The sequence below is a fragment of the Pogona vitticeps genome, chromosome 3 (assembly GCF_051106095.1).
Source record: "Pogona vitticeps strain Pit_001003342236 chromosome 3, PviZW2.1, whole genome shotgun sequence".
In the NCBI taxonomy this organism is placed as follows: domain Eukaryota; kingdom Metazoa; phylum Chordata; class Lepidosauria; order Squamata; family Agamidae; genus Pogona; species Pogona vitticeps.
This window is the reverse complement of record NC_135785.1, coordinates 50,781,206-50,808,551: the sequence shown is the minus strand read 5'-3', so window position 1 is coordinate 50,808,551 and position 27,346 is coordinate 50,781,206. Positions and strand designations below refer to the sequence as shown.

At 40.4% G+C, this 27,346-nt stretch overlaps 1 protein-coding gene across 3 annotated transcripts; it reads left to right on the top strand.

The window, feature by feature from the left end:
• Positions 1-2,611: 2,611 nt before the first annotated feature.
• Positions 2,612-27,059, top strand: PLEKHB2 (pleckstrin homology domain containing B2). 3 transcript variants are annotated; one of them, XM_020803058.3, is made up of 8 exons: positions 2,612-2,751; positions 7,096-7,140; positions 8,867-9,019; positions 13,691-13,793; positions 17,604-17,643; positions 22,067-22,156; positions 23,166-23,274; positions 25,013-27,059. In XM_020803058.3, exons 2-8 carry the CDS (start codon positions 7,104-7,106, stop codon positions 25,147-25,149), a joined length of 669 nt encoding a protein of 222 aa, XP_020658717.2. In that variant the 5' UTR covers positions 2,612-2,751; positions 7,096-7,103; the 3' UTR covers positions 25,150-27,059. The 3 variants fall into 3 exon arrangements, with proteins under 3 accessions (XP_020658717.2, XP_020658719.2, XP_020658718.3); XM_020803060.3 differs by lacking the exon at positions 2,612-2,751 and adding an exon at positions 3,045-3,343; XM_020803059.3 differs by lacking the exon at positions 2,612-2,751 and adding an exon at positions 5,674-5,752.
• Positions 27,060-27,346: the final 287 nt, after the last annotated feature.

Here is a 27,346-nt window from a genome sequence, read left to right as displayed (position 1 = left end):
CCATTGAAGTTTCTTGTTAAACATAGTAGAGGGTCACCTCTCTCCGGACGTCCACAGGAATTTAGTGCAGTACTGGAATGGATCCCTTTCCGTCTCGGATTGGGGTGTGTGTCGGGGGGTTCAGCGATGTTTCCTGTGTGAGTGGCCATATGGGGTACGGTAGTTCATACACATTGTCGTCCCAACACATTTGCAGGGCACCAGCTCAGTAGACGGCTGTTTATAAGTGTCTGAAGGTTCTTGGTGATTATTTTAGCAACAATTAATAAAGTGACTTCTCTGGACATTGATTAGGAAAAGCAAATGAAGTTGGCTTTAGAAATGTGATTGCCTGCAGATCAGTGTGTAGTTTTGCGGTGCAAAAATTGTCATTTTACCAATGTTAAATCCATAGTTTTTCATTCTTAAGTGATAAAATGCTTGTGCGTCCAGTGTATAATAAAGGTAATATGTGGAGACTCCAATTGCGTTTTAATAGTTTTCATAGCTGTTAAAAAAAACTGAACAAAGAAGCACAACTAGTGTGATGAGGAGCACTAATCTTTTCTCACACAGATGGCAGGCATCAAACTTTATTCTTTTGGTTTTCAGCATTAAATATTGCGCTCTTCTTCACTCCCATACATGAAAATCTGCTTTATTAGTTGTCATTTTTTTCTTTCTTTTGATTTTGTGCTGCCATGAGACTCAACAGACAATTGTGCTTTGCCTGCTAAAACCATTAATATCTAAAGCATTTATATTGTATGAAATTTAATGGAATATAGACCATTTTATCAGATCATGAAAATATCCTCCTGAATGTTTAGATGTATATTTTAGTTATTAAAATAATTAGGCTATATTCAGTTGGTATTCCCAAATACAGCAGATCCCTTGAATGAATAACATTTTAGTAAATCATAATCTTAAGGCCAATCATTCAGTTAGTGACACATAGGGACAAAGAGAACTGTTATAACCATTCCAAAAAGCTAGAAAACATTGATAAAGGAAAAACAAGAGATCTTTTAAATTCTTTATTTGTATCAGAGCACTACACAATTCAGAATCACAGCAATTGAAATGTCATGAAAATCTGACTAGTTTGACCAGAGCTTGTTTCAAAAGTTCATTGACATGACTTTTCCCCATCTAGTCATTATTGTTTTCTTCTGTGTTGGGCTGGGATGGAGCCATGAATATTTGGAAAAGAAGCAAACAGCAAAGGGTTATCTTTCCTGTTGCAGCAAAACAATGTAAAGTGTTTTGGCACCTTAAAGATGTAACAGATTTATCATGGCATAAACTTCCACCAACTAAAGCCCTTTATCAGATGCATGTAGTGTCTGAGGAGAACATGCACCAGCTGAAGTTTGCTTCTGTATACAACTAGCTGGGAAGCAGGTACAAGGAATCTTATTCCACAATTACAGTAAATCCTGTGTATTTCTATGCGCAATGTACCTGGAAGTCCTGCCCAGTTCAATGGTGGAATTTCCTTCCAGCAAGTTGAATAAAGGAGTGCAGCTACTGGCAAGCCAGTACGTATAATCCTTTACATGTTTATACAGAACTAAGTTGGTAAAACCTAAACCCCAGATACCACAATGCACCCTAAATCTTTGAGTCTTATAGATGCCACCATTTTTTCCTTACAGTTCTTCACAAGTCAAGCAATTTTCCCTGGAAAAAAAATGCAAACCCTCACCGAGAGGGAGAATTGTCTCAAAACTATAAAAAGTACTAGTAACATTTAAGCTCCTGTATGTAAGTGCAACCATTATTATTTTCCAATAGGCTGTGGCTGCAAATAAAGTAGAATATCAACAAAGGGATTTCTATTTGTTTGCTCAAATGATATCAGGCACAGTATTTGTTTTTGCAAATATGCAACTCTGGGAATGGCACCACCTCTCAAATATGCCTTTGAAGGACGCCTTTGGTTGCAGCCCTAAATATACACTTAGAATATGTCCATAGTTATATTTTGTTCAGAATCAACATCCACAGCAATATATTGTTATGTGCAAATTGCCTGACTTACAGCAAAGCTATGAATAAGCAATTGTCAAAATGTTAAGTCCTCAACAGCTATGCTTAGCTCTTATAAATGCAAACCTGTGGTTCTTTTATAGAGTCAGTCCATTTCATATTTGGTCCTCCTCTTTTCCTGCTGTCTTCAACTTTTCCTATTATTATTAATTTTTTCCTGTGAATCTTGCCTTCTCATGATGCATCCAAAGTATTGCATCCCCATCATTTTTGCCTCCAGAGATAGATGAGGAAAATAAATTGAGATGTGTTAATTACACCTACATACTTTTGTGCCACTGTCATCTATCTAGCTTTGCCTTATAGAGAGGTGTATATTTTTCTAATGAACAATGAAGTGGAATAAACCAGTAATACTAATGACAGTTTAGTTAGTTTTGCTGTGGTAGGGATGAGAAACTTCCAATTAAGCTTCCTTAATTTACAGCTGCTGGTCCCTGGCACCCTTAACAAGAAGCTGAGAAACCCCTGGCAGAGATTATGCTACTGTGAAACTACACAATGTACCTCCTAGCCTTTTATTTTAATTGCCCACCTTTTGCTCTGGAAAACTACTATTCCCACCCAACTTTGCGAGCATGCGCAGTCGCACTGCGTGACGCCCTTGATCATAAGACCCGCCTGACGTCAGAGACACTTGCTGGGTGTATTTACGAGCTTGATCCTTGCCTGTCAGCAAGGGAGAATTTGAGCGTTCATTATTCTTGAGCTTAGCAGGTAAGCCGGGTTAGCTTCCCTTCTCTCCCCCCCCTTCTTCTTGAAGTGCCTGTTTAGCCTCATATTTCGAGCTCGGGGGGGGGGCAAGGGTGGGAAGCGCAGGCTTTTGCAGGGCTGCCTATGGGCTCCTTTTCGAGACACCCAGGAGCGGAAGGCGGCGGCGGCGGTGGTGCTTCAGGGTCCCGGGGCCGGGCGAGGCGAGGCGCCCTGCTGGCGGGAGAAGGCGACTTGCCCGCTGGCTGCAACCTGTCTAGACAAGTCCGGGTTAAATCCAATGAGGTCACGCCATCTCGTTTTTTTTTTTTTTTAATCCTGTTGGCTCTCGTGGAGTCGAGATCGCCGTCCTTCGCATCCTGCTTGACTCCTTGATGTTCAATCCTAATATTATCCGACGGGGGAAAGATCGTGTTGGGGGGGAGTTCCGTGTAGGATGGGCAGTGAGGAGGTCGTCTGAATGACATTTCAGCCAAGCTAGTTTTTGGGCGGAATGACGGGTGCTCTTCAAACTGCCCTACCCCCTCAGGATATCGGATTTCTAGCTCTGGTTTAAAGTAATTCTTGAATAACAGCGCCGTGTAATTCAGGATCTTCGGTGGGTAGATTCTTCTGGTTTTTTTTAAAAAAAGGGGTGTGACAAATAAAACTAAAATGAAGAAAGGCTTCCTGCTGTCAGGATACCGTGGTGGTAATGGGGAAAACTTCACGGGATGAATGTCTTGCTTGTTATTATGTAACTGGTCTAGACTCTGGAGTCCTGCTAGAAAATTAAATTAAACTGGCAGCCCCATCATTCACTTGCTATTTGTGTTTTCCTCCAGTAAAATGTTTGAGGTGTTCTTTCATCATTGGATCCTTGTGTGTGAAGTTGTCAGTGAAGTATTAACAGAGTATGGCACAGTGTGTGTGTGGGGGGAGCTCCTTGATAGCTGTGTGGCTAGAGCAACAGTAAAGGTGGTATTTTAGGACACAAGTTGATGGTAAAAAGTGATTTGCTGTTTCTGTCTCTTTTTGTGGGGGAAAACTCAACCAGATAATCGATAAAACTAATAAACTATGTGGACCTGTCTACATTGTGAAACTTGGTGCTATATAGTGGGTGCTTAAAAGATCCTTATCTTCTGTGCACTCTATTTTTGCTCTTGGTACCATCCCCAAAAGCAGAACAAAGAGCTGTTTTGCAGTCCAATGACTCATCCCCCAAAGATTACATGCCCTAGCCCTCTGCTAGAAATATACCTGTCAGCTCTTAAAGAAAAAGGATGGATCATTTTAAATAGAAACGCAAGCAGACAAGGCCATCAGGGAACCATATACCATGACTGTGTGCCAGTATAGACAGGCTCCTTTGTCTTGTTGTGATGTCTTCATTCTATCTCAAGAGAACCAAAATTTTGGTGTGCTGTATGTGTCTCTCTTTCCGAATCCATAGAGTAATATATAATACTGGTGTGCTGTTAAGTACATCCTGACTTACAGTAATCCTTTTTGGAGTTTTGTAGGTGGAGAGTATTTAGTAGAGGTTTACCATTCCATTCTTCAGGGGACATCGTGGGGCTTGTGTGTGTTGCCCAAGGCCATGTAGGCTGGCTCCTCTGGGATGCACAGTCGGGAATTGAATTTCCAACCTCAGACTCTGCAGCCAGATGCCTAACACACTGAGCTATCCAGTCAGTGTATAATAATATATAGATAAGCATTATTTAGCACAAGTTGCTCAGTTCCAAACACTTGGCCATTATTTTGTAACCATCTATTTGATCTGTAACTATTTTTAAAAAATGATATTGTGACCTGTGCTTGAAACTGAATGTTGGATAGTGGGATTTGACGCCAAAGAAGAGCCACGACATTCTAAGAAGCTTATCTCTAAGGGGCCATGGCTCCATGGCAGAACACATGCTTACTCTGCATAGCTGTTTCTGGGCCCATAGGTGTTGGAACCTTAGAAGACTTGGTCAGCATGCCTGGATATTGGTTGCTGGGTATTGTAGTCAAAAAATATCTGAAGACCCATATTTGGGAGCCAGTAATGTAGGAAGTCCTGAACTAAATGGATGAGCAGTCTGATTTGATATGCAGCCACTTCTTGTAGTCATTTTTCCCTAATTACACAAAATTTCCAGTTTTTAAAAACTATTACAGTGACTTGAAAGAACAGAGCATAGAAATGGAACTAAAAGCTGTAATAATCTGATTAATCATCAGTAGCAATAGATGTGTCCAGTGTTGTGTATTGTCTGTGTTCTTGGTGGGTTGAGGAAGTACGATGTGCAGTGCATAACAGGAACACTGTTCAAATGCTAGTCCAATTTGATTCCTAAAATAGGTTTATGTGACTGCATTGAGTTAAATTGGATTCGAGAAGTGAAAGCTGGTGGGTGAACTGGGGACAAAACAATTCAAGGGACAGCTGTGTAGTTCCTATATCCCCATCCCATGATGACTTAATTATGCCCCCCCAATTGAAAACATTTGGATTATACCATGGTCTATCTTGCCGTGATAAATAATATATCTGGATAGTCATAGGCAATAAAATATTTCCTAACCCAGCAGTTTTCATGGGGGGAAGGCTCGTACAAATAAATTCTGAGGGGTATGAGAAGACAGTGAAAATTTGGTGTTCTTATGTTACAACTGGACTACCCCCTTGGAATCACAAGCAACTCAGGATTTGGTGTTGGAAAGAAATTGGGAAGTGTTGCAGACTAATAGAGTGTCTTCAGGTATTCGGCAGAATCCCAGACTGCGTTTCTGGACCAGTCGTATCATGGTCCTCCAATATGGTGGCAACAGCTTTACATAGAATCTTCTATAGTAGATGAAAGAAACTGGTCTCTGTTTGGGAACTGACATGTGACTAAATTGACTAAAGACTAAATTGAGATGTGAACATTGAGATGAGAAAAATTTGTCTCAGTCCAGACGAACTTTCAGTTTTTAAGCATCAGTGAAAGTGATAAAAATGAAAGAACAGAAAAAGCAAGAACTGTTGATAGTGGTAAGTCAAAAATGTAATTGCTCTTTTAGCAAAATTAGTATTTGATGAGTCTAATTTAGTATTTGAGGAGTCTTGACTTTTGTTCCCCCCTCCCCATACCACCTTCTTTTCTAAAGTGAGTGCTTTGGGTGTCTGTTGTTGATATATTTAATCTAAGTTCACAATGAATGATTTCTTTGATTTAATATAAAATGGACAGTTTATACAGTATTGTTTTCAGCTTTAATCTTTTGCCTGTTACTCAGAAATTGGCAAACCCTAAGGAGTTCTAGGCGGCTTATAGTGTAGAATCATACAGCTCTATTTAAAAGTAATTGCAGTTAGTAAATCTGTAATTATAGTTTAAATTAATTATAATTTCAAATTTAATATGTCCTATCATGTTTATTCCATTAATCCATCAAATGATTCATAATATATTAGATCTGTAAAAGGCCCCAAACAAATAGTGCATATTATTTAGTGTATCCAAAAATTTCTGTAGTTTTTTTTCCTTCAGAGATCGGGGAAAGTTTTCCCTATGTGGCTTAAAAATGTTGAGAAATCGTGTATCTCTACAAAGGTGTTTTATAATATAAATTCTTGAGACTGCAGGTTTACTCTTGTATTGGTTAGGCATCCTTCAGTCTCGAAAGACTATGGTAAACTCTATGGTAAACTCTTGTATATAGATAGATAGATAGATAGATAGATAGATAGATAGATAGATAGATAGATAGATAGATAGATAGATAGATAGATAGATAGATAGATAGATAGATAGATAGATAGATATGTTCACTCCTTTATTGGCATATACCCGCCTGGCTCATTTTTCAGTACTTATCAGATAAATCAGCACAGAGAAACTAGATTACTTTTTTTCATGAAGGGTGCAGTCCTTAGTGTGCTTACCTGTTACTCCCATTGAACTCAGTGGGATTTAATTTAAAGACTCCAAGGAAGAGAAGTCTGTGTTAATCTGTGTTCATATGGGCAGCACCTTCACATATACTTCCCCCCCCCGCCACTTTCTCTGTGTTCCTTAAGGTCATCTGCCTCACACTATGGACACAGAGTCAGGATGGCAAATGTGTCCCTCCAGATATTAATGTGCTACAGCTCCCGTCATCCCTTGGTTGTGATGGGAGTAATCCAACAATATCTGGAGAGCCACATGTTCTCCACCTGTAACATAGAGGAATCATTTCTGGGTCAGTAAAGTTATGTTTGCAATGAACAGATAGGCGGGGTATAAATAAATAAATAAATAAATAAATAAATAAATAAATAAATAAATAAATAAATAAATAAATAAATGTTGTGTTGTATTGAAGATTGACTGTCACCTACTTTCTTTTTAGCATTTCTGATGGCGCTGGTGAAAAGTGGATGGTTGCTCCGGCAAAGTGAGTAACTGATTCTGTTGAATCACTTATTTCTTTTTCTGCACCAAACTAAATAACATGTAAGAAATCTATAGTGGATGAATAATGGTATTACTCCACTAGTGCAAATGAGCCTGCAGTTCTGGACACCTACTTTTGGGCTGGGGTGAAAGACTCATTGCATGTTTCTAGTAGTGCAACTGGTTGCAGAATCAGTAACATAGGTTGTCTAAAACTTAGGACCATGATAGTAAATATGATACTGTATGTGCAACAGGAGAATTCAGCAGAACTGTGTATGTGCTGCTTTCCTCCTCTAACATGGCAGTGAATTTAGGCTGATTATTGGTTCTCCCTCTGTTTTCTTGAAGTACAGGCCCCTAGGACTTACTCTTCAGAGTTAACAAGCTGTTATTTCTGGGATATTCTTTTAATCAGATTTTTTTTTAAGTTGGGGCCATATCAGTCACTAGGAGTAAAATAAAATAAAAAATCCACTGGTAGGCAATCTCTTTATTAGGATCAACTGTACATGCACCAAATATGGATGTTTTAAAGTTACACAGAACTATTCATCAGGCTAAATGGTTAAAAAAAATTAAGGGAGAGAAGAGCAGAAGATCAAATATTTGCCAAAGTAATTCAAGCTACGGAGAACTGCAGTCAAAGTCCTTGGGGAATTAGAGACTCTTGGCAGGTATCAGATGATCTCTGGCAAACTGCACTGGAAAGGAAACAAAAAGGAGGTTTACCAGCTAGTACCAGTGGTGCCTCGCATAACGAGCGCACCGTTTAATGATGAATCCGCATAGTGACGCATTTTTTGCGATCGCTAATGCAATCGCATTGCGATGATCTAAATGGCCGAAAACCGCATTGCGATGTTTTTTTAAACAGCTGATCTGCGGTTCCAAAATGGCCGCCGGGTGCACAAAATGGCTGCCCGCAGCATTTTTGCGCGCTGCCCTCACTGAGGCAGCGAAAATGGTGGTGCTATGGAACCACCGATCAGCTGGCCGTAAATGGGGCCGGCGCTTGGCCAGGAGGGCGGGGGAAGGCCCCTCCTCCCGAGCGCACCCCCGCTTTTTTGGCCGGCTGACCGGCCAGCGCTTGGCCAGGAGGGCGGAGGAAGGCTCCTCCTCCCGAGTGCACCCCTGCCTTTTCGGCCGGCTAACCGGCTGGCGCTCGGCCAGGAGGGCGGGGGAAGGCTCCCCCATCCTCCTTCCCAGCGCCCGTCGCCATTTTCCCCCAGCTGACTGGCGGGAGCTTCGGAAGGTCCGAAGCCCCCACCAGTCAGCTGGGGGAAAATGGGGCCTATGGGGAAAAATCGCAAAGCGATTTTTCCCCATAGGGAACATCACAATGCAGTCACAAAATCTTCTTTGCTATGCAGATTCGTCGTTAAACGGGGTGCCCGTTAAGCGAGGCACCACTTTACTTCTGGTGCCAGTGAATTCCACAGTTTAACAAAGCATTTAAAACAGTAAAATCTTATACTCTTGGATTAAGTGCCACTAAATATCGTAGAACATACATTTTAGTATACATGAAAAATTACTTCTCCTGCTTCTGATTCAGTTTCACACTGTATACATCGTATATAAGTATACAGTAATCGTACATATTTTATTTCAAATAAAGTAAAATAAAAGATTACTTTCCAGGCTGAAAGGCTGTTAAAACTGCTTTAGAACACGATTGTGTGCTAATAAGAACCTTCAAAAATGAGTATTCTGTGTTGTTTTAGGCACTATATTGCGGCGCTGGAAGAAGAATTGGTTTGATCTGTGGTCTCATGGCCATTTATTATTTTATGATGACCAACATCGACACGATCTAGAAGACAGAATTCATATGAAAGTTGACTGTATCAACATCAGAGTGGGCAATGAATGCCGAGGTGAACATATGCTTTTTATTCAATCTTGTGTTTCCTTGCATATGCCTAAACTTGCCTTTTCCCATCAGTTGCCACTGTGTTTAGTGCCATCTGTCATACATATATTTATGATTTAGAACTAACTGGAACTAACTAACTTAGAATTAACTGGAACCAGTTGTATTGGCTCTTGTTTTTCCATTGGACTACTTCAGTGACATGAAGAGGGGGGATTTTCTGCTTGGGTAACAGTACATCCTCCATATTATTTTAACCAAGCTTCGTACTCTGGAGAGGACACTCCATCTGCGCATACAGTGTCGAAATAACATGGGAAGTAGCAGTTACCGGTGGTAATTCTTTGCTTGATTGGCGTAGAGCATGATGCCAGGGGTTACTTCAGATGGTGGGAGAGGTCATTGCACCTCACTAGGTAGCTACCGCCTGCCTTAAGCTGGGTAGCCCCCAGCCAGTAAGGTGCTGCCTTGCCATGGTCTGTTAACCTCATGGGGTGCGTGGGGATTAGGGTGAAAGCTGACAAGCAGATCGATAACCCTGCACCATGCAATAATCATAAGAAAACTTCTGCCTTGTCCACATTTGGCAAGAAGACCAAAAAGATGGCAGACTGGTTTGAAGCCATTTGGAGGAGTTGATGCCAGCCATCGAGGAAAAGAGGAGAGCTCTAGCAGCATACAAAGCCTGTCCTAGTGAGTACAACTTGTAGACTCCTCGAGTTGCTTGTGGCAAAGTTCACCAGGCTGCCAGGAGATGTTCTAACAATTATCGGCTTCGGCTGTCCTCTCAGATACAGACAGCGGTGGACACAGGTAACATCAAAGGAATGTATGATGGCATCAAGCAGGCTTTAGGTCCAATACAGAAGAAATCTGCTCCTTTGAAGTCTGCTACAGGTGTGAACATCCAGGACCAAGAACAGTAAATGAAACGCTGGGTACAGCACTACTCTGAGCTGTATTCTATAGAGAATGTATATCTCTTATAGAGAATGTATAATGCAAAGAGGCATTAAATAACATTGCTTGTCTATGTTGGAAGAGCTGGACAGTGAACCAACTTTAGCAGAAATAAAAGCAGCCTTGGATTCCCTTGCCTCTGGCAAGGCACGTGAAAAGGATAACATCCCTGCTGAAGTGCTGTAAAAAGACCATCACCACTGAGCAGTATGAACTCTTTTGTCTTTGCTGGAGGGAAGGTGGAGTACCACAGGACATGAAGGACACAAACATCGTCACATTGTACAAGAACAACGGAGACAAGGGCGTCTGCAATAACTACCATGGTATCTCTCTTCTCAGCATTGTAGGGAAACTGCTTGCCCATGTTGTGCTGAAGAGGCTCCAGGTGCTTGCAGACAGAGTCTATCCAGAATCACAGTGTGGATTTCGAGCTAATAGATCCACCATTGACATGGTATTTTCCATCAGACAATTGCAGGAGAAATGTAGGGAACAATGACAGCCACTCTTTGTGGCCTTCAGAGATGTTACAAAGGCCTTTGATTTGGTTAGCGGGAGCAGCCTTTTTAAAATACTTCCCAAGATTAGATGTCCACCTTAACTCCTTAATATCATCAGGTCCTTTCATGAGGAAATAAAGGGCACTGTAGTTTTTGATGGCTCAACATCAAATTCCTTTGACATCTGAAGCAGAGCGAAACAGGGCTGTGTCCTCACGCTGACTCTGTTTGGGATCTTTTTTTGCTGTCATGCCGAAGCACGCTTTTGGAACTGCAACAGAAGGTGTCTATCTCCAGACTAGATCAGATAGAAAGTTCTTTAATCTCTCTAGATTGAGAGAGAAGACCAAAGTCCAGCTGAAATTTATGAACCGTTTTAGTAAGGCCTGCCAAGATTTTGGATTAACAATCAGCCTGAAGAAAGCACAAGTCATGGGCCAGGATGTGGACTCATCTCTATTACCATCTCTAGACAAGAACTGGAGATTGTTCATGATTTGTGTACAATCTCTGACACACTCTAGATGTCGAGCTGGATAAACGCATTGGCAAAGCAGCTACCATGTTCTCTAGACTCACAAAGAGTATGGCTTAATAAGAAGCTGACGGCATATACCACGATCCAGGTGTATAGAGCCTGTGTCCTGAGTACACGCCTGTACTGCAGTGAGTCCTGGACCCTTTGTGCACGTCAGGAGAGGACATTGAACACGTTCCATATGCGTTGTCTCCAATGCATTTTTGGGATCACCTGGCAGGACAAAGTTCCAAATAGAGTAGTTCTAGAATGAGCTGGAATTTTTAGCATGTATACATTACTGAAACAGTGATGACTACGTTGGTTTGGGCATGTCATGAGAATGGCTGACGGTCGGATTCTGAAATATCTCCTATATGGAGAATTAGTGCGGGGAAAGCACCCCAGAGGGAGACCAGACCTGCGATATAAGGATAGCTACAAGTGAGATTTGAAGGCCTTAGGAATGGACCTCAACAGATGGGAAACGTTGACATCTGAGTGCTCATCCTGGAGGCAGGCGGTACAGCATGGCCTTTCCCAAGAGGCAGTCCTGAAACCAGCAAAATCTGGGAACTGGACAGGTGACAGATTGTAATTGTCTTTAGTTTGAAAGGGATTGGCACTCTCATCCACGCTAGATGCTGTTCCAAAACCTCCATTCAGAGCATGTTACCATAGCCTCTCGAGACTGAAGGATGCCTACACATAGAAAAAGAACTCAGTCTACTCTCATTGTTGAAGATTTAAAAAGTAGTTTCCTGTAGTTCAACAGTTAAATCTGTATATTGCAGTTTGCATGCTTACAGTGCAGTCCTTTACATATTTGATGCAAAACCCTGTTAACATCAGTGAGACTTACTTCTTGTTAAATGTGTTGTGACTTTGCCCTTATTCTGCTTGATTCATCAGAAATTGTGAGGAATCCAATTGTTGTTGTTGTTTTTATAGCGGAAGGAGAAAATTGGACGCTGTGAGTTTTCCACCCTTGGCTACTCCATGCAAACATTTTATGTATTAATATGTATAAATGAGAATTTCTGCCCATTGTTTCTTTTGATACTCTGGTGGAAGCCCTTAGTGTGTCATCTTTACTATTTTCTGCTTTTTAAAGAAATGAAAGTTCTTCATCTATTTTATAGTGCATGGCAATCAAATAATTGAAATTTACTTGAACCCTAAAAAAGTTAATGTAGTCTTAGGCTGCATCAACAGAATTAGTGTCCAGAACATGAAAAGTAATTGTTCTGCTGTGGCCATTTCTGGATGCTACCTTTTACAAAGGGCATTGGCAAACTAGAGTGCGTCCAGAGGAGGACAGTCAGGATGATGATAGGTCTCAGAACAAAGACATGTGAATCTTAGTGCTGCAGTCTGTCTATAACTCATTATTTGATGCTCTGCAGTATGACTACACCCTTTTACTTAGATGAATATGAACAGCAGCTCTGTGAATGCTATATAGGCACATGTGGAAGCAGCAGTTAGTCTGAGAGCAGAGTTGAAAAACGGCAAGCTGGCAGGCAGGAAAGGAAGAGGAAATTTACTACAGAGGGACCAGCAAAGTGAAAAGGAAGCAAGAGGAGGAAAAGAGAGAGAGAGAGAAATTTAAAATTCAGTTGAGAAGCATATTGCATGTATTATTGTTTCAGGGTGCTGTTTTCTAAGCTAATTTGGGGAGATCTGACTTTAACAATAGTATAGAAAAAGGATATACATGAAAGTTAGACAGATTGAGGGATAGGAAATGAGGAAGCATTTAGGGCTGTTGCTGGCTATCATGATGACCTTCTCCCTTAGAGGTCTCAGAAATCACAGCACAGAGTTTGACTTGGTTATTTAGTGTTAAAGGTTTTTAATGCAAGTCAAGCAGAGTTTGGGTGAGTCTGCCCCTATGTGCCAGGAGTGGGATTCTACTTCAGCTGCTGAATAGAGTCTCCCATACTATGCCTCTGCTTATGCATCTGGTGATCTAAGTTTATGTAACTGTGTTCAAGCAGGTAACTCTGGGGGAGGCATAGTTTAGTGGTAGAGCATGTCCTTTACATGCAGAAAGTCTCAAGTACGATCCTTGGCATTTCCAAGTTGTTGTTGTTACATGCCATCAAGTCGCCTTGACTTATGGCAACCTTATGAAGGAGCAATCTCCAGAATGCCATGTCCTCAACAGCCCTGTTCAGCTCTTGTAAAATCCAACGTGTGGCTTCCTTTAGGGCAGTGGTTCTCAACCTCGGGTCCCCTGATGTTCTTGAACTACAGCTCCCAGAAGCCCTTGCCAGCATAGCTAGTGATGAAGATTTCTGGGAGATACAGTGTAAGAAGAAGTCTGGGGACTCAAGGTTAGGAACTACTGCTTTAAGGGGTCAATTCATTTCCTATTTGGTCCATTTCTTTTCCTGCTGCCTTCATCTTTTTCTAGAATTACTGTCTTTTCTAGCGCATCTTGCCTTCTCATGACATATCTGAAGCATGGCCCCCTCAGTTACATTGTTTTTGCCTCAAATAGGGTTAAAAGACCATCCAAGTAGGACGAGAAAACTGGCAGTATTGACTGGCAGTGGCTGCCAGTAATGGGCTGTAGTGGGCTAGATGGAGCCATGGTCTGATTTCACTGTACGACAGCTTCCTGTATAATTTTTTTATTTGTCCCTTGCAATGAAAGCACATCCCTTTGTCTTTTCTTTCTCTTGGACAGGATTCCAGCCTCCCGAAGGGAAACCACGTGACTGCTTGCTGCAGATCATTTGCCGTGATGGGAAAGTCCTCAACCTCTGTGCAGAAAGCTCTGATGATTGCTTGTGAGTTTTCAATGGCTATAGCTTATCTGTTCTGTTACAAACAGGGATTTTAAAAAATCACAGATTTTTTTTTAAAACTTCAGTTGTTTGAAATAAAAATGCCACATTTTATATTTAAATCGTCAAAAAAATCCAATGTTTTTATTTAAATCCAATCCAATCAGATTGCAAGCACGAAAACATATATTTTGCATGATATGTAGAGACTGGATATTTGAAAGACTTGCTGTGTACAATGAATGCCTGTCTTTCTGCCAACTCAGCTAATTCCCAAATGTTGGTGCGAAGTTGATTTGGTTGATCTGATCACTAACTTTCCCACAGTACCTCTGAAACTTTGGGAGTGAAATAGCGACTGCTAATTAGCTTGTCCAATATTTTGAGCTGAGCATTCCTGGTCTCTTCTCTCCAAGTTAATCCACAACTATTGAGATGTTCTGTTTTCATCTTACTGATCAATTTGCATAAAGTTATGGTTCTTTGGAGTTTTATTCTTGCAGCTTGTTGAAGAAGGAGCTATTGTCAATGAAATCATTCTCTAGAACATTGTTGCATCAGGCTAAGGGTGAAGCTCCATGTGTTGTTGGAGTTCTGTTACAAAAAGCAGCCGCAGCAGGGCCTGATCTGATCTGGGGCTACTGTACTTGAAGCAGGAAAGGTCTCACGTGCTGTTTCAACTTACAGTGGGGTCTTGACTTGAGAACTTAATCCGTATTGGAAGGCGGTTCTCAAGTCAAAAAGTCTGTAAGTCAAGTCTCCATTGACCTACAGTGCATTGAAAACCGATTAATCCTATAATAGGCCGTTTTTGTTCCATTTTGGTTTTTTTCTGGTCTGTAAGTCAATTCTCAGGCTGCAAGTCAAACCTAAATTTTGCGGCCAGAGAAGTCTGTAACTCAAAAAGTCTGTAAGTCAAGCCGTCTGTAAGTCAAGGGTCCACTGTATATTGCTGCCAAGGCTGTTGTTAGTCCTGGGAAATAAAAAATTTGGCCTCAGAAACCTAATACACTCTCTGTTGTGGGACCTGCATTTGGAAATGAGAGGATGTACCTGTCAAGACAGTTTGGAACTGATGTGTTGTAAATAACTACATTTCCTGCAGTGCATTTTTAGGATACTGCGTGCATAACAACATTATGGCCCAACTCCTGTTGTATAAGTTATGCTTGTGGGAGAGTTTTTGAAGTGGTTGCTGTGTTAGTATGTAGAAGCACACCAACAAGAAATACAAAACAAAACAAAAAGCAAAAAAAGCCCCAACATCAACAACAACCAAAAAGAAGACACAGACTTGTGATGCCTTAAAGATTGCTATATTTAAATGTGAGGTTTTGTGGAACAAGGCCACTTTTTCAGACTTAGGAAGGAGAATGCAGATGCTACATGGTGAAACATTCATGGCTCTAAGAGAAAGAAACAGTGATGGTTGGTAGACTCAAGGCACAAATTGTGAGTCATTGTGGCATTTCACACCTAGAAATGACATAAGATGCCTGTTTGGTATTCAGTTATTTTCTTTTGAAGCTTTGTTCTGTAAATAGCAAAATGATTAATGGCTAAAGAGGAACCCCAGGCTATGGGAAACAACAGCAAAAACAACATATGGTAATAAGTTAAGAATCACTGACTTAACCTTTGAAGCTTGTTCTGTAAAAATGGCAGTGATTAGCTGTGATGGAACTTGGGCTATGAAAAAATGACAGCAGATAACAATGTAATTAGTGTAGAATTTCTTATTTGGCAATATTGGCTAATATTTAATCCTTTGAGATGAGTATTACGCATATGTACTGTATACACATTATCTTAGCTATTTCCCTCTAGATTCTTGTTCTGTAATTTTTCTTCTCCAGAATAGCAACTTTCAAATCCTGTAAAGAGTGTTGTGGTAGATTGAAATTATTTGAAACAGGTTTCTGTGTATTGTCATTCCTGATGCCCAATTTGTGTCAGTTTTTGCATAGATTGTCACATTTGTCCTTTGTAGAGTGCAGAGGGGAATTTTTGGCAAAAGATGTTATAAATAACATTGGTAAAGGAACAGGTAAAAGTACCCTTGATGTTGTGTGTGACATTTTTAGCTCCTATAATTATAAATGTGGAGACAGAGTTTGCATCTGTATTTGTAGCAGGGTTTAGTCCCCATCTCTGTGTCTATTGTGTAGCTCATTGTGTGTTGGTAGTTTGAGATCTGGGGTTGTCTTTGATATAGGCCTGCCACCAAGGGCTTGAAGTATTCTTGTCAAGGATGCGTTAGAGATCATTTATGATGCATGTGAGTGGTCTCAGTTGTGGCTGAAAGTGACAGGTAGTGGTGTTGAGTTGTTTTCTCTTCTGGATCTGTCTTGTAGTAGGTCACTTCTGAGTATTCGTCTTGCCCAGTTAATTTGTTCTTTAACCATAGTAGATGCATATTGTAATCTGACAAAATTATTTTCTAGATCCTTGAGTTGGGAGTCTCTCCATAGAAGGGTGATGGTGTAACTTACATTGAAGATTTCCTCCATCCATCCTGCAGTGTCCATGCACCGAAATGGATTACTTGCAACTTGGGCAAACTGTGGAATAGATGGAAGAAGTCTTTAATTGCTGAGAACCCACTCTATTCGTCCACAGTAATAACTTACAGCTTTTGGATTGTATCTAAAATAAACAACACAATAACTGAAATTGTCTTGTACAACTGCAGTCGTAAATACAGTGGTGCCTCGCATAGCGATCGCTCCGTTTAGCGACGAAATCACTTTGCGATGCATTTTTTGCGATCGCTTTGCGATGTTCCCTATGGGGGAATTTCCCTTTGCGATGATTGGTTCCCTGCTTCGGGAACTGAGCATCGCAAAGCGACGATTTTAAAACAGCTGATTGGTGGTTTCAAAATGGCCGCCAGGTAAACAAAATGGCTGCCCGCTATTTTCTGGGACGGATTCCTTTCTTAAGAGGCATCAGAAATGGCCGCGCTATGGAGGATCTTCGCTGAACGGTGAGTTTTAAGCCCATAGGAACGCATTAATCGCGTTTTAATGCGTTTCTATGGGCTTTTTAATTTCGCATTGCGACGTTTTCATTCTGCAGCGATTTTTGCAGAACGAATTAACGTCGCAATGCGAGGCACCACTGTATTAATGACATCATCAGCCATGGACATTAATCTTTAATTAAATTTCATAACAAACCCCTCTCTGCTGTTTCCAAGGCTTCCTATGGATTCCCTTTAGTTTGGGGAAGCCTTTGAGAGCGTTTGGACTGGATAGGAAGCTTTGGAGGGATAGGAAGCTTTAAATCAAAGATTAACATCTATAGTTGATGGTGTCATTAGCAGAGCATTTACAAGCATGGAGTTGTGCAAGAGTATTTCAGCCAATGATAGCATTTTTTGCAAGTATGGCAATTTTTGCTGTTTACTCCTACAGTTTTAAGTGTGTATTTTAAAACCTTTCAAAAGCAACTAAAGTAACATGTTACTAAAATGTTACTTTCTAAATAAGCTGTATTGAGTAATGGCAACAAGATTCCAATATATAAATTGTGAACGACTGGTTAAGACTTTAACATAATGTTCTAGGATGTCGACCAGATGTAAAAAGTGTAATGCATACACCCAGCTGCTTTTTGTAAAATGAAAAGATGTTGAGACTTCTTATTGTGGGATTTCCATCATTTTCATGTAGTTTCATCTTCTAGATTTTTCTAAAACCATTGGCCAGGATGTGCAAATCTGACTGCCAACTGTATGCGTAAGTTAAAAGATGGTTCTTAGCCCCCTCCCCAACTTTTGCTTTAAGCCCACTTTTTGTTTCTTTCTCACAGGGCTTGGAAAATTGCTCTCCAAGATGCTAGAACAAATGAGGTAAGTGGGTTTGGTTTGGTTTTGGTGGTTTGTTTCTATTACATAGCTGTGAAAGAAACTGTCTTCTGTTTCTGTTGTGGTCTGCAATGCTTTATTGTGGCCTGCACCACAGCTTCTGTCTCTGGTCTTCCAGTGCAAGGAGGCCATGGAATGTAGGCTGAGTAGAGAGGGGAAATTTTTTAGAAGCAGTACCTGGACTGTTCCTGACCAATGCTGGTGTTTGTTGGACCTCTTGGGAACCATAGAGCTAGTGTTTGTACTGAATTGGACACAACCCATCTCCGTACTGTAAGACAGTGGTCCCCAACCTTGGGCCTCCAGATGTTCTTGGACTTCAACTCCCAGAAATCCTGGCCAGCAGAGGTGGTGGTGAAGGCTTCTGGGAGTTGCAGTCTAAGAACATCTGCAGGCCCAAGGTTGGGGACCTCTGCTGTAAGATATAAAAGTGAACATCTGTCAATTGAGGCAGAGAGAATGCCAGCCCAGTGGAAAGCAGTGATGCCCATAGCAGTTATAGTTGTATTTTTCTGATCTTTATGAAAAGAGGTTGTTTATAGCAAAAATGACCTATGGTCATCCAGATGTTATTGGAGTACAACTGCTGTCAGTCCTAATTGGCGAAGCAAGTGTTGAGAAATGATGATAGTTGTGATGAAGCAACACAAGGACCATATTCTCCACCCCTTGCTCAAAGGTAAAAAGGAGAGGCACTTTACAAGGAAGTGTCTGTTTCGTGGAAATGTAGGCAGAGAGTGCATGTTTCAGTTTTCAGAGAACAAAGATAATGATCAACTTTCCAAGTAAGGACAGCTGTTTGATAATCTAAGATTAAATTTAGTAAAGTCAGTCCCTAACTCATGTAAAATATCTCCATTTTAGAGCCTTTTTTGAGACATATTTTAACCTCATTAGGTATCTTTTAGTAGACATTGAAATAAATTCCCCTTTCTCATGTACCTAGTTATCAACCTTTACAACATCTTGGGAAGGTTGCATTTAACACTCTTGTAAGTCTGCCAAATGGTGCCAGATGTCAGAGTCTGCCTTTTGTGTATGGAAGCTGAAAGGTGTTTTGAGTAAGAACTTGTGCAAAAAGTCAGTAAAGTACCTGTGATCTGTTTGCACTAGCAGCAAAAGAAAGAAGTAGAACTGGTAACCTAGCCAGACGTAAAGAAAGAAAGCTAAAGTAAAATGATGCTTGTTAAGCGCTGTTATGTTGCATCCAACTTATGGCAACCCTAACAGGGACTATATAGTAGGACCTTTCCTCTCTATCAGACATCGCTTACGAAATAATTTTAAAGAAGGCCAGGCATGATGGTTCATTCTCTGCTTAGATGAAGGCAAAAGGGCTCACATTGCTTATGAGGACAAAGGAGACACTGTTGAAAGCTGACAGTGGGTAAAGTTGGGGCTTTTCCTTTTATATGTGGGGCTGACATGAATAACGTAGGGAGCTCTTGAAAATAACTTCCCATGCAGTAGCATTAACTACCCATGTTCCCATAGCTACTGAATGAATGGAAGCTGTTGAATAGGATTACTGTCTTGAGATCCCTTTTCTTTTTAAAAATTAAGACATTTGTTGCAGAGTTGTTGCTTTTGCTACAACTGTAATCTGCATGTTTTTTGTTGTTTTTTTTGCTAAGGCATACATCATTCAGACATACCAGTGTTACTATGACACAGCTGAGGTCTGTAGTGCAGAATATTATTTCAGGAAGCAAGTTTCCTTCTCCAAAAATACTAATTGGCAAAATGCCTTTCATTATGATGGGCAAGTATATGTGAAGAGGAAGGGCCTGTGTGATAAAGACACATACAATATATTTAAGTTTTTGGAAAAAAAATCCCTATGGTTTCCATTCCAGGGCAGGGTTGGTGGTGGAAATCCTATCAGTTTGTCATGCATTCACCAAAAAGCCGTTAAGCTTTTTTTTTTTTTTTTTTTTTTTTTAAGGGAGAGACCAAAGTTTTCTGAAAGAATTCATGGAGGCTCTATGAACCTTGGTGCAGTAGTGCAGCTGTTCTCCTTTTTTCATTTATAAGTTGAATTTGCTCAAAAGATTACTATTTTTCTAATATGGAAAAGAAAAACTATTGCTGCCTGCCACTTGTGTTTCCCCGAAAATAAGACAGGGTCCTATATTAATTTTTGCTCCAAAAAACACATTAGGGCTTATTTTCAGGGGATGTTTTATTTTTTACATGTACAGCAATCTACATTTATTCAAATACAGTCGTGTCATCTCCTTCTGGTTGCTGCACAATGGTGGAGGGTGGGGTTTCACTTAACTGGGGCTTACTTTTGGGGTAGGGCTTATATTATGAGCATCCTGAAAAATCATACTAAGGCTTATTTTCAGGTCAGGTCTTATTTTGTGGGGAACAGGTAGCAGTGGGCACCCCTTCAAGAAAACTCTTATGAAAGTATCTGTGTTTCACTGCAAGTACTCATTCCTCCAGTTTTCATCTTAAGTCTGTTATAGCATTACTCACCTACCCTAATGAACTCTGTGGGTGCCATTAGGAAATTGACCTGACCCTTATTTTCATGATCTTGTTTCTTATTCCATGATTTCTTTTCCATGTTAGAGGATAACAGAACTTTTGGCAGCTTGTGTCTATTAGGTGTATATGTGTACCCACAGGTTGCCCAGATTTGATATTTACCGGTGCCTTTCACCCATATAACCTATGGGGGTGCCCAAGTCACTCCCCCCCCCACTGCTGATCACCTACTGACACAGATTGCATTCTGCTGAGTTTATCATCAGCTGTTGGCAGATGGGGGCAGAGAGGAAGGGAGATTGAGTGCAACAAGGAAGAAGGAGCATGAGAAGAGTCATCCATATTGGGCCTGCTTCACTTAGCCCATGAAAAAGTTCTTGAGTAGCCAGGAAAGGAGCCATCAGAAAAAAATCAGGAAAAGGGCAAAAGGGAGCCATAGGGAACTTGGGACCTAAATTGGGACATAGGAAACTTTTGATTAGTTTTAGTTAACTGTTACTAGCACCAGCTTCTGTCATATAACTGTCATATAAACTAGATTTTGCCCAGTGTCTGCAAAGCCTTCTGTAACAGGGGACTGTATGATGTTTTGCAAAACATTTAATTGGTATCATTGGGACACAAAACATATAATCAAGGTGAACAAGGAAATAATCTGTTTGAGTACTAAAAGCAAGATTAGCTGTAAGAGAGTAGAGAACACATGCATAGCCAATTTTAGTCTTGGCAGAGTTACTTCATGTGTTACTATTATACTAAAATATAATCCCCCGTGTCCTGTGATTCTGTTTGCTTCCTGTTCCATTATACATATTCTTCCTGTGTTTCTTGCATGCTTATCATGGAACAGGGGGCTGTATTTTTGCATTTTGTTCAGCAATGAATGTACCTCTCCCAGGTCATGACAGTTATTGAACTGGTGTCATTGGAGAGCAAGACCAAGATCATCCACAAGTCTTGTGTTTCCAGTTACCATCTATGGGTGTAAAAGCTGGACAGTTAAGATAGCTGACAGAGGAAAAAATGATTCATTTGAATTGTGGTGCTGGAGGAGAGGTTTGTGGATCCCCTGGATTGCCAGAAAGACAAACAAGTGGGTCCTAGATCAAATCAAGCCTGAACTATCTCAAAAGGCAAAAATGTTGAAATCCAGGCTATCATACTTCGGGCTCATCATGAGAAGACAGGGTTCTCTCGAAAAGACAATAATACTGGGAAAGGTGGAAGGCAGCAGGAAAAGAGGAAGACCAAGTATGAGATGAACTGACGCCCTAAAAGAGACCATGGGCTTGAATTTGCAAGAGCTGAGCAGGGCAAATGAGGACAGCACATTTTGGAGAGCTCTCACTCATGGAGTTGCCATGGGCCGGAGGTGAGTTGATGGCACAGAACAACAACAATGCTAATTTCAGCTAGCTAGCTGGTTTAATGGGTTAGGTCAGTGTTCCCCAACCTTGGGCCTCTAGATGTTCTTGGACTACAACTCCCAGAAGCCTTCACCACCACCTCTGTTGGCTAGGATTTCTGGGAGTTGAAGTCCAAAAACATCTGGAGGCCCAAGGTTGAGGACCACTGGGTTAGGTAACTGGCTATGGAGCCAGAGGAGTTCAGTTCCCCATTGTGCCTCTCAGAAGAGCCAGCCTATGTGGCCTTAGGCAAGCTGCACAGTCACAGGATGTCTTCAGAAGAAGGGAATGGTAAATCCCTCTGAGTACTTTCTTCCTAGAAAATCCCAGAAAAGGTTACCATGCCAAAACTGACTGGATGGCACACATTATTATTATCATGCTAATTTCACTTCATTTTCCTGCTGAGCAGCTCATTTGTAAGAACCCTAACTTTGTCCCATTTAAGTGCTTGTCACTTAATGTGTGTAAACCACATTTTTCATGTTTTGTGTTAATATTCCTAGGCTTATATTGGTTCTGAAGTGATGTATGAAGACACTGCAATTTCCTCTGCTCCTCCTCCCTACACAGCCTATGCTGCACCATCTCCAGAGGTCGGTAGTGTAAAATGTGATCTGAAGAGAGATCAGTTGGAGCAATGGTAGAGAAATTAGAAGAAACCTTGAGGCCAAAGTCCTGTTGGTGACTTTGTGTAAGTTAAATTGCATAACAACACTGTAGTGAATTGCCACTAACCAACAAGGTGCCAGGATGAGACACAGTGGGATGGAGACATTTAGTTCTCTCTCTGCCTCCATATCTTACTGCAGGTGTCATATTCCATTTCCTACCTGCTTTAGCTGCCATGTGTTTATCCCCCTTTGATTTTTGGGCAAGCAAGTACTAAGACAGAGCAGCATCCTGTTGTTGATTCACATGTGCCTAAATTGAATTGGGTAATTAATGCACTGTGGCAAATTCTTCCTACCTAGTGAGCCACCTGTCATATTAAGAAGTACATATAAGTGTGTGCCTAATAATGTAACCGACACCTTGTTGGTTAGTGGCAATTTGCCACAATCAGTTATGCAACTTAACTTACACACATGTAAATCACCAACAAGATTCTGGCCTCAACATTTCTTCTAATTTCAATTCTTGGTGCCTACCACCTTACCACGAGTGATAGGTGTAATAATAGAATGCCTGTAAAGAAGGTTTCCTTGGTGAAAGTGTTTTTCCATTGTTCTTTCTGTCATGATGGAATTCCAGGTCTTTTATAGAGTGATTGGTGGGGCCATAGATTGAGAACCACTGGGTTGGAGCAAGTTTTTTAAAGCTGCATCTTGGTAGTATGGACCGTTGTTGCGCATGAAACTTGTGAATATTTTAGTTTGTCACAAAGAAATAGGCTCTGTGTCAGACTTGAACTGGTGTTGTTGGAAAGCTCTCATTTGCTGGAGTTGTCCTGTAAATGCATTATCAAATCTTGCACAGCTGTTGTCTTTGCTGGAAGCCACATTAAGGTTTGCAATTTAAAATATTGAATTGCTGCACTTTAATTGAACTAGGAACCTTTGCTTTGGCACCTGTCTCCCTAACCCATGTTTGTAATTTCTTCAGGTTTATGGCTATCCACAGTATAATGGTGCATATCCACCTCCAGGTCCTCAGGTCATCTATACTTCTAGTGGACAGACATATGCAGTCCCTTACCAATATCCAAACCAAGGTAAGGAATACCGGTTATTCTTCTCCGTTGAATTTTGCAGCTGGAACGGCATGCAATGTTTTTAAAAAGTAATTTCCAAAGAAGTAGCCATATTAGTCTGTGTCGGTATGTATGCAAAATTAAAGAGGGAGCAACATTCCCTCTCAGGAACATTGTGCAGAGGTTCTGCTCCCTGTGCACCAGATTCTGGCCATGACTGGAAGTAAATGGGTGAAAACACCACCTCAGCTGCCCCCCATGCAGCGCTCTGCACTCACATAGCTTAGAGGGATCATTGAGGGGGAGGGAAGAAAAGCAGGGTGAAGAAGCAAAGAGCAAAATCTTGTGACAGAGCAAAAACTAACTGTGAGTGTGAGTTTCTGTGGAACAAAATTTGCTTCTTCAGAAGAAGTTAATTTTGATCAACAAAGCTCACAGTGAAACAAATTAGTTTATATGGTGGCACAACATGTTGTCATCCCCCTTTTCTTTTTTCTCCTTTAATTTCATCAACATAAAAAAGTAAATAAAGCATTATCTTACATTCTGATGAATGGTTATGGGGTAAAAGGTTAACCCTCTTTCTGGTAATAAAGACTGCATATATTTCCACTCCTTCCTCTCATCAGTTGTAAAACCAAGGCATGACTCAATCTGAAGAATAACCAAAACACACACACCTCATTTTAAATGAGGATTGAAAACTAAATAATAGAACTCTAATCTTCTAATGATACCTAATCTAATCTAATTTTAGAACTGCAGAGCTGGAAAGGAACCTATGGATCATCAAGTCCGGCCCCTGTCTAGGAAGCCCAGTGGGCAGTTGAACTCCCAACCTTTGGCTCTGCAGCCAGATAACTATAGCACTGATCTGTCTAGCAGTTCATACTCAGAAACATTAGAGGAAAAGCATATACTTGATGCTTTACTTATCAATAAGAGAGCTATTTAGCCTGCAGTCCTTGAAGCACCTACTTAGGAGTAAGTCCTGTTGAGATTAATGGGAGTTACTACTAAGTAGAAATAGATATCATTGCACTACTAACTATGACCTGCTTGTATTGAGAGTCCACTTGGTTTCAGTGTTTTAGATGGTCATGGTCATAAAATAAAATGCACCTTTACATATGTAAATAATGGAGATTGAATTTTTTGTAACTCTGAAATATTAAATGCTGTTAATGTTCCAAGTGTGAATTCTCAACCCGATTAATCATATCACTCCCTACTTAAGCTCCTGTTACTATTAGAATATGTTGAAATTAAGATATTTGATCAATGGTTGTGTTTGAAGTCATGATAGTCTCAAACCTTTGTGTTACACAGCAGTTTCAATGCTTTATGAAGGTTGCTGTATTTGAACTTGCTCAGTCATCTATCTTTCAATTGTGCCTAAGTGGTTTGCATTTAGATGTGACTTTTCTGAGCTTCTAAAATGCGTTCTCAGGGATTTGGAATAAACCAGATTTTGCACAAAGAACATAATAACAGATTATAGCCAATATTGTCAGTATTCACATTGCTTCTGTTTTGTATATATAAATGATGTCTGTTCAGGTTTTCCAGTATTAAAATCATTTGCCAAGAAAGGCATAGCCATTTAGACCATATACCCACAAACCTGTCTTCTCTTTTGTAAGGTATAATCTAGAATATGTTGGGTTCTTGTTATAAAGAGAGCTAACAAAACCTTCCCCAGAAAATGAAAAGTGCAAGTTTAATTCACCTGTATATCTGATGCTGCTTTTCTTTCCAGGTCCCTACGGACATCCTCCTGCAAATCATGTCATCATCCGAGAACGTTACCGAGATAATGATGGGGACCTGGCACTGGGCATGCTTGCTGGAGCAGCAACAGGAATGGCCCTAGGGTCATTGTTTTGGGTGTTCTAGGTTTCCTCTGGAGCCAAAAGTCGCGAAGGAGATCCCATATCTTCTATGTGCAATAATATATACATTTTCAAAATAATGAAGTTTAATCTATGGATTTTTAATACATTCTAGTAATACTTTTGCTAGTGACACACTGGAATTGTAGTTAACCAAATTCCTAACTATCCCAAAGGTGCACTTTAGTTGAAAAAAAGGTTAATCTAATGGCTTGTGGTCAGATGACTTTGTTATTCTATGCATTGTGCAGTAAGTCACAGTGATATCAATGAAGTGTTGCTGATAATGACTAAATGACCACCATTGACTTGTTTGTACTGTCAGATGGTAGCCATCTTGTTCAAATTACTTCAACTGCTGCTGCAGAATGTAATATGCAGTGCGGGGTAGCATAATAAAAACAAAGTTTTATTTCAGGATACTTGTTCTATTCTTAACACTCCTTGAAGATAAAGATGGTGGTTCAATAGACACTTCATGGCAACCCCTGGATGTTTTGTGTTCAAGAAGCAAGCGTTCATTTTTCAATAGTTATTTGTATACTTACCTACCACAATACATACGTTTTTACTGTACAAGTTAATTGTAAAAGCTAAGCAATGAAGACTTGACATGTATCAACACATTTTGCACCCGCACATCACCTGTATAGGGAAGGCAGAAAAGTGTTTCCTCACCATGCAATCCATTCCTTGGTTCTAGAAACTGGAACTCCATGCATTTCTTAGTATATCTGTGTCTGAAAACAATGTTTAACATGTATTTTTTCTGGGTTCTGCCATTTTGGAATGGGAGGTAGAATCTATTGGTGAAGATAGTTCTGTTAGGCTATAACAAATCTATCCAATACTTATGAAATAGCTAGTGGAGAAATTATGATCACACGGGACATAAAAGTGTTCAGTGTGGGTTGTTACTGGTTTAGTTTTTAAAGGGAGAATAGAGCCACCTATTAAACGACTATCTACATATCTCATATTTGACTACAAATTATCTTAAACGAGTTTTCACATCTGTGGCACAGTACAGAGAAATGTGTTGTTGGTTGCTCAGACCATTACACTTGCAAAATCCAGTCTTGCTAACATGCTGCTTCTCAATCAGCTTCATTTTCTGTTTTTGGCTCGCATACACAGCTCTGTAAGAGGGTGACGAAATGAGCAAGCACTCCTGCAAAGAGATAATTACTTTTAGTCGTAGAGCGTGCCAAAGCTTCAATCTTAGTACTAAAAATGGATGCTTCTAAAGATTGACAATACATCCTGTGCTTGGGCATCCTTTTGAAATTGTAGATATGCGTGGACTTTTCGAAGTGTCTAGGGTAGGCTATGGTGCATTAATTGAGGAATGCTAGAGCTTTACAGCTATCTAGAAAGAGTTTGCTCTTGTCACTCGGAATTTTGGCAAGCACTAAGGCAACACATTTTGTTTCTCCAGAAATGCAACCATTGTGGGTACTGCAGCAGCAGGTGGTGGCAGTGGTAGGCTTATAAGCTTGTTGCAGACCTCCTAAGTAATCTTTACTGCAGAGATATTTGCTGACAGGGTCCATTTGAAAGAATGCTCTTAAACATTTCATATGATAGTACTGTGAACTAAAATAAAAAGTATGAAGTGAAGATTCTTCTGTGCTTCATAGGTCTGTGTCCTTTATCTCATACCCAAATAAGTATGATTGAAGCCTTCGTGTGACTATGTGACTGATAACCTTATCATTTAATAAAAGTCAGTACTAGCTTCTTCTCTGATTTTTTTTCTTTTGTAATCTGTCTAGAGCAATTTTAAGAGTCTGTCTCCTCTTTGCTGCTCTGTGTACTATGTTGAATTACCTTGAACTCTTCAATTTTTATGTATTTGTACTTTGTGGAGAAACGATAAAATAAACTTAGTCTTAAGACTACCAGTAAGTTAAACTTGTGTATCTCTCTTGTTTCTTGAAAACTAGCAAAGTTCGAATTTGTAGTAACCATTGGTCATATGAGCTGAAAATATGGACTGTGTTTTCTCTTGCATTATTTGTCCATTGTAATACAAAGTTGTTTGGACACAAAATGGAAAGGACACACAAGATCTGTTGATAAAAGGTATCACTCGGTCTTGCACTGGGGACCACATGGCCTTTCTCTTGTTCTTTCCAGCTAAACCAAGTGGTGACCAGTATAGCAAATGGTCAGGGACAGTAAGTAAGGCATGAAGTCCA

What these genes read in the sequence shown, in the direction of transcription:
- PLEKHB2 (XM_020803058.3), top strand. Translation starts at nt 7,104, where the DNA reads ATGGCGCTGGTGAAAAGTGGATGGTTGCTCCGGCAAA. An exon ending in GAAAGCTCTGATGATTGCTT is followed by an intron (nt 13,794 to 17,603) that starts GTGAGTTTTCAA and finishes TCTTTCTCACAG; the next exon opens with GGCTTGGAAAATTGCTCTCC. An exon ending in ATGCTGCACCATCTCCAGAG is followed by an intron (nt 22,157 to 23,165) that starts GTCGGTAGTGTA and finishes TAATTTCTTCAG; the next exon opens with GTTTATGGCTATCCACAGTA.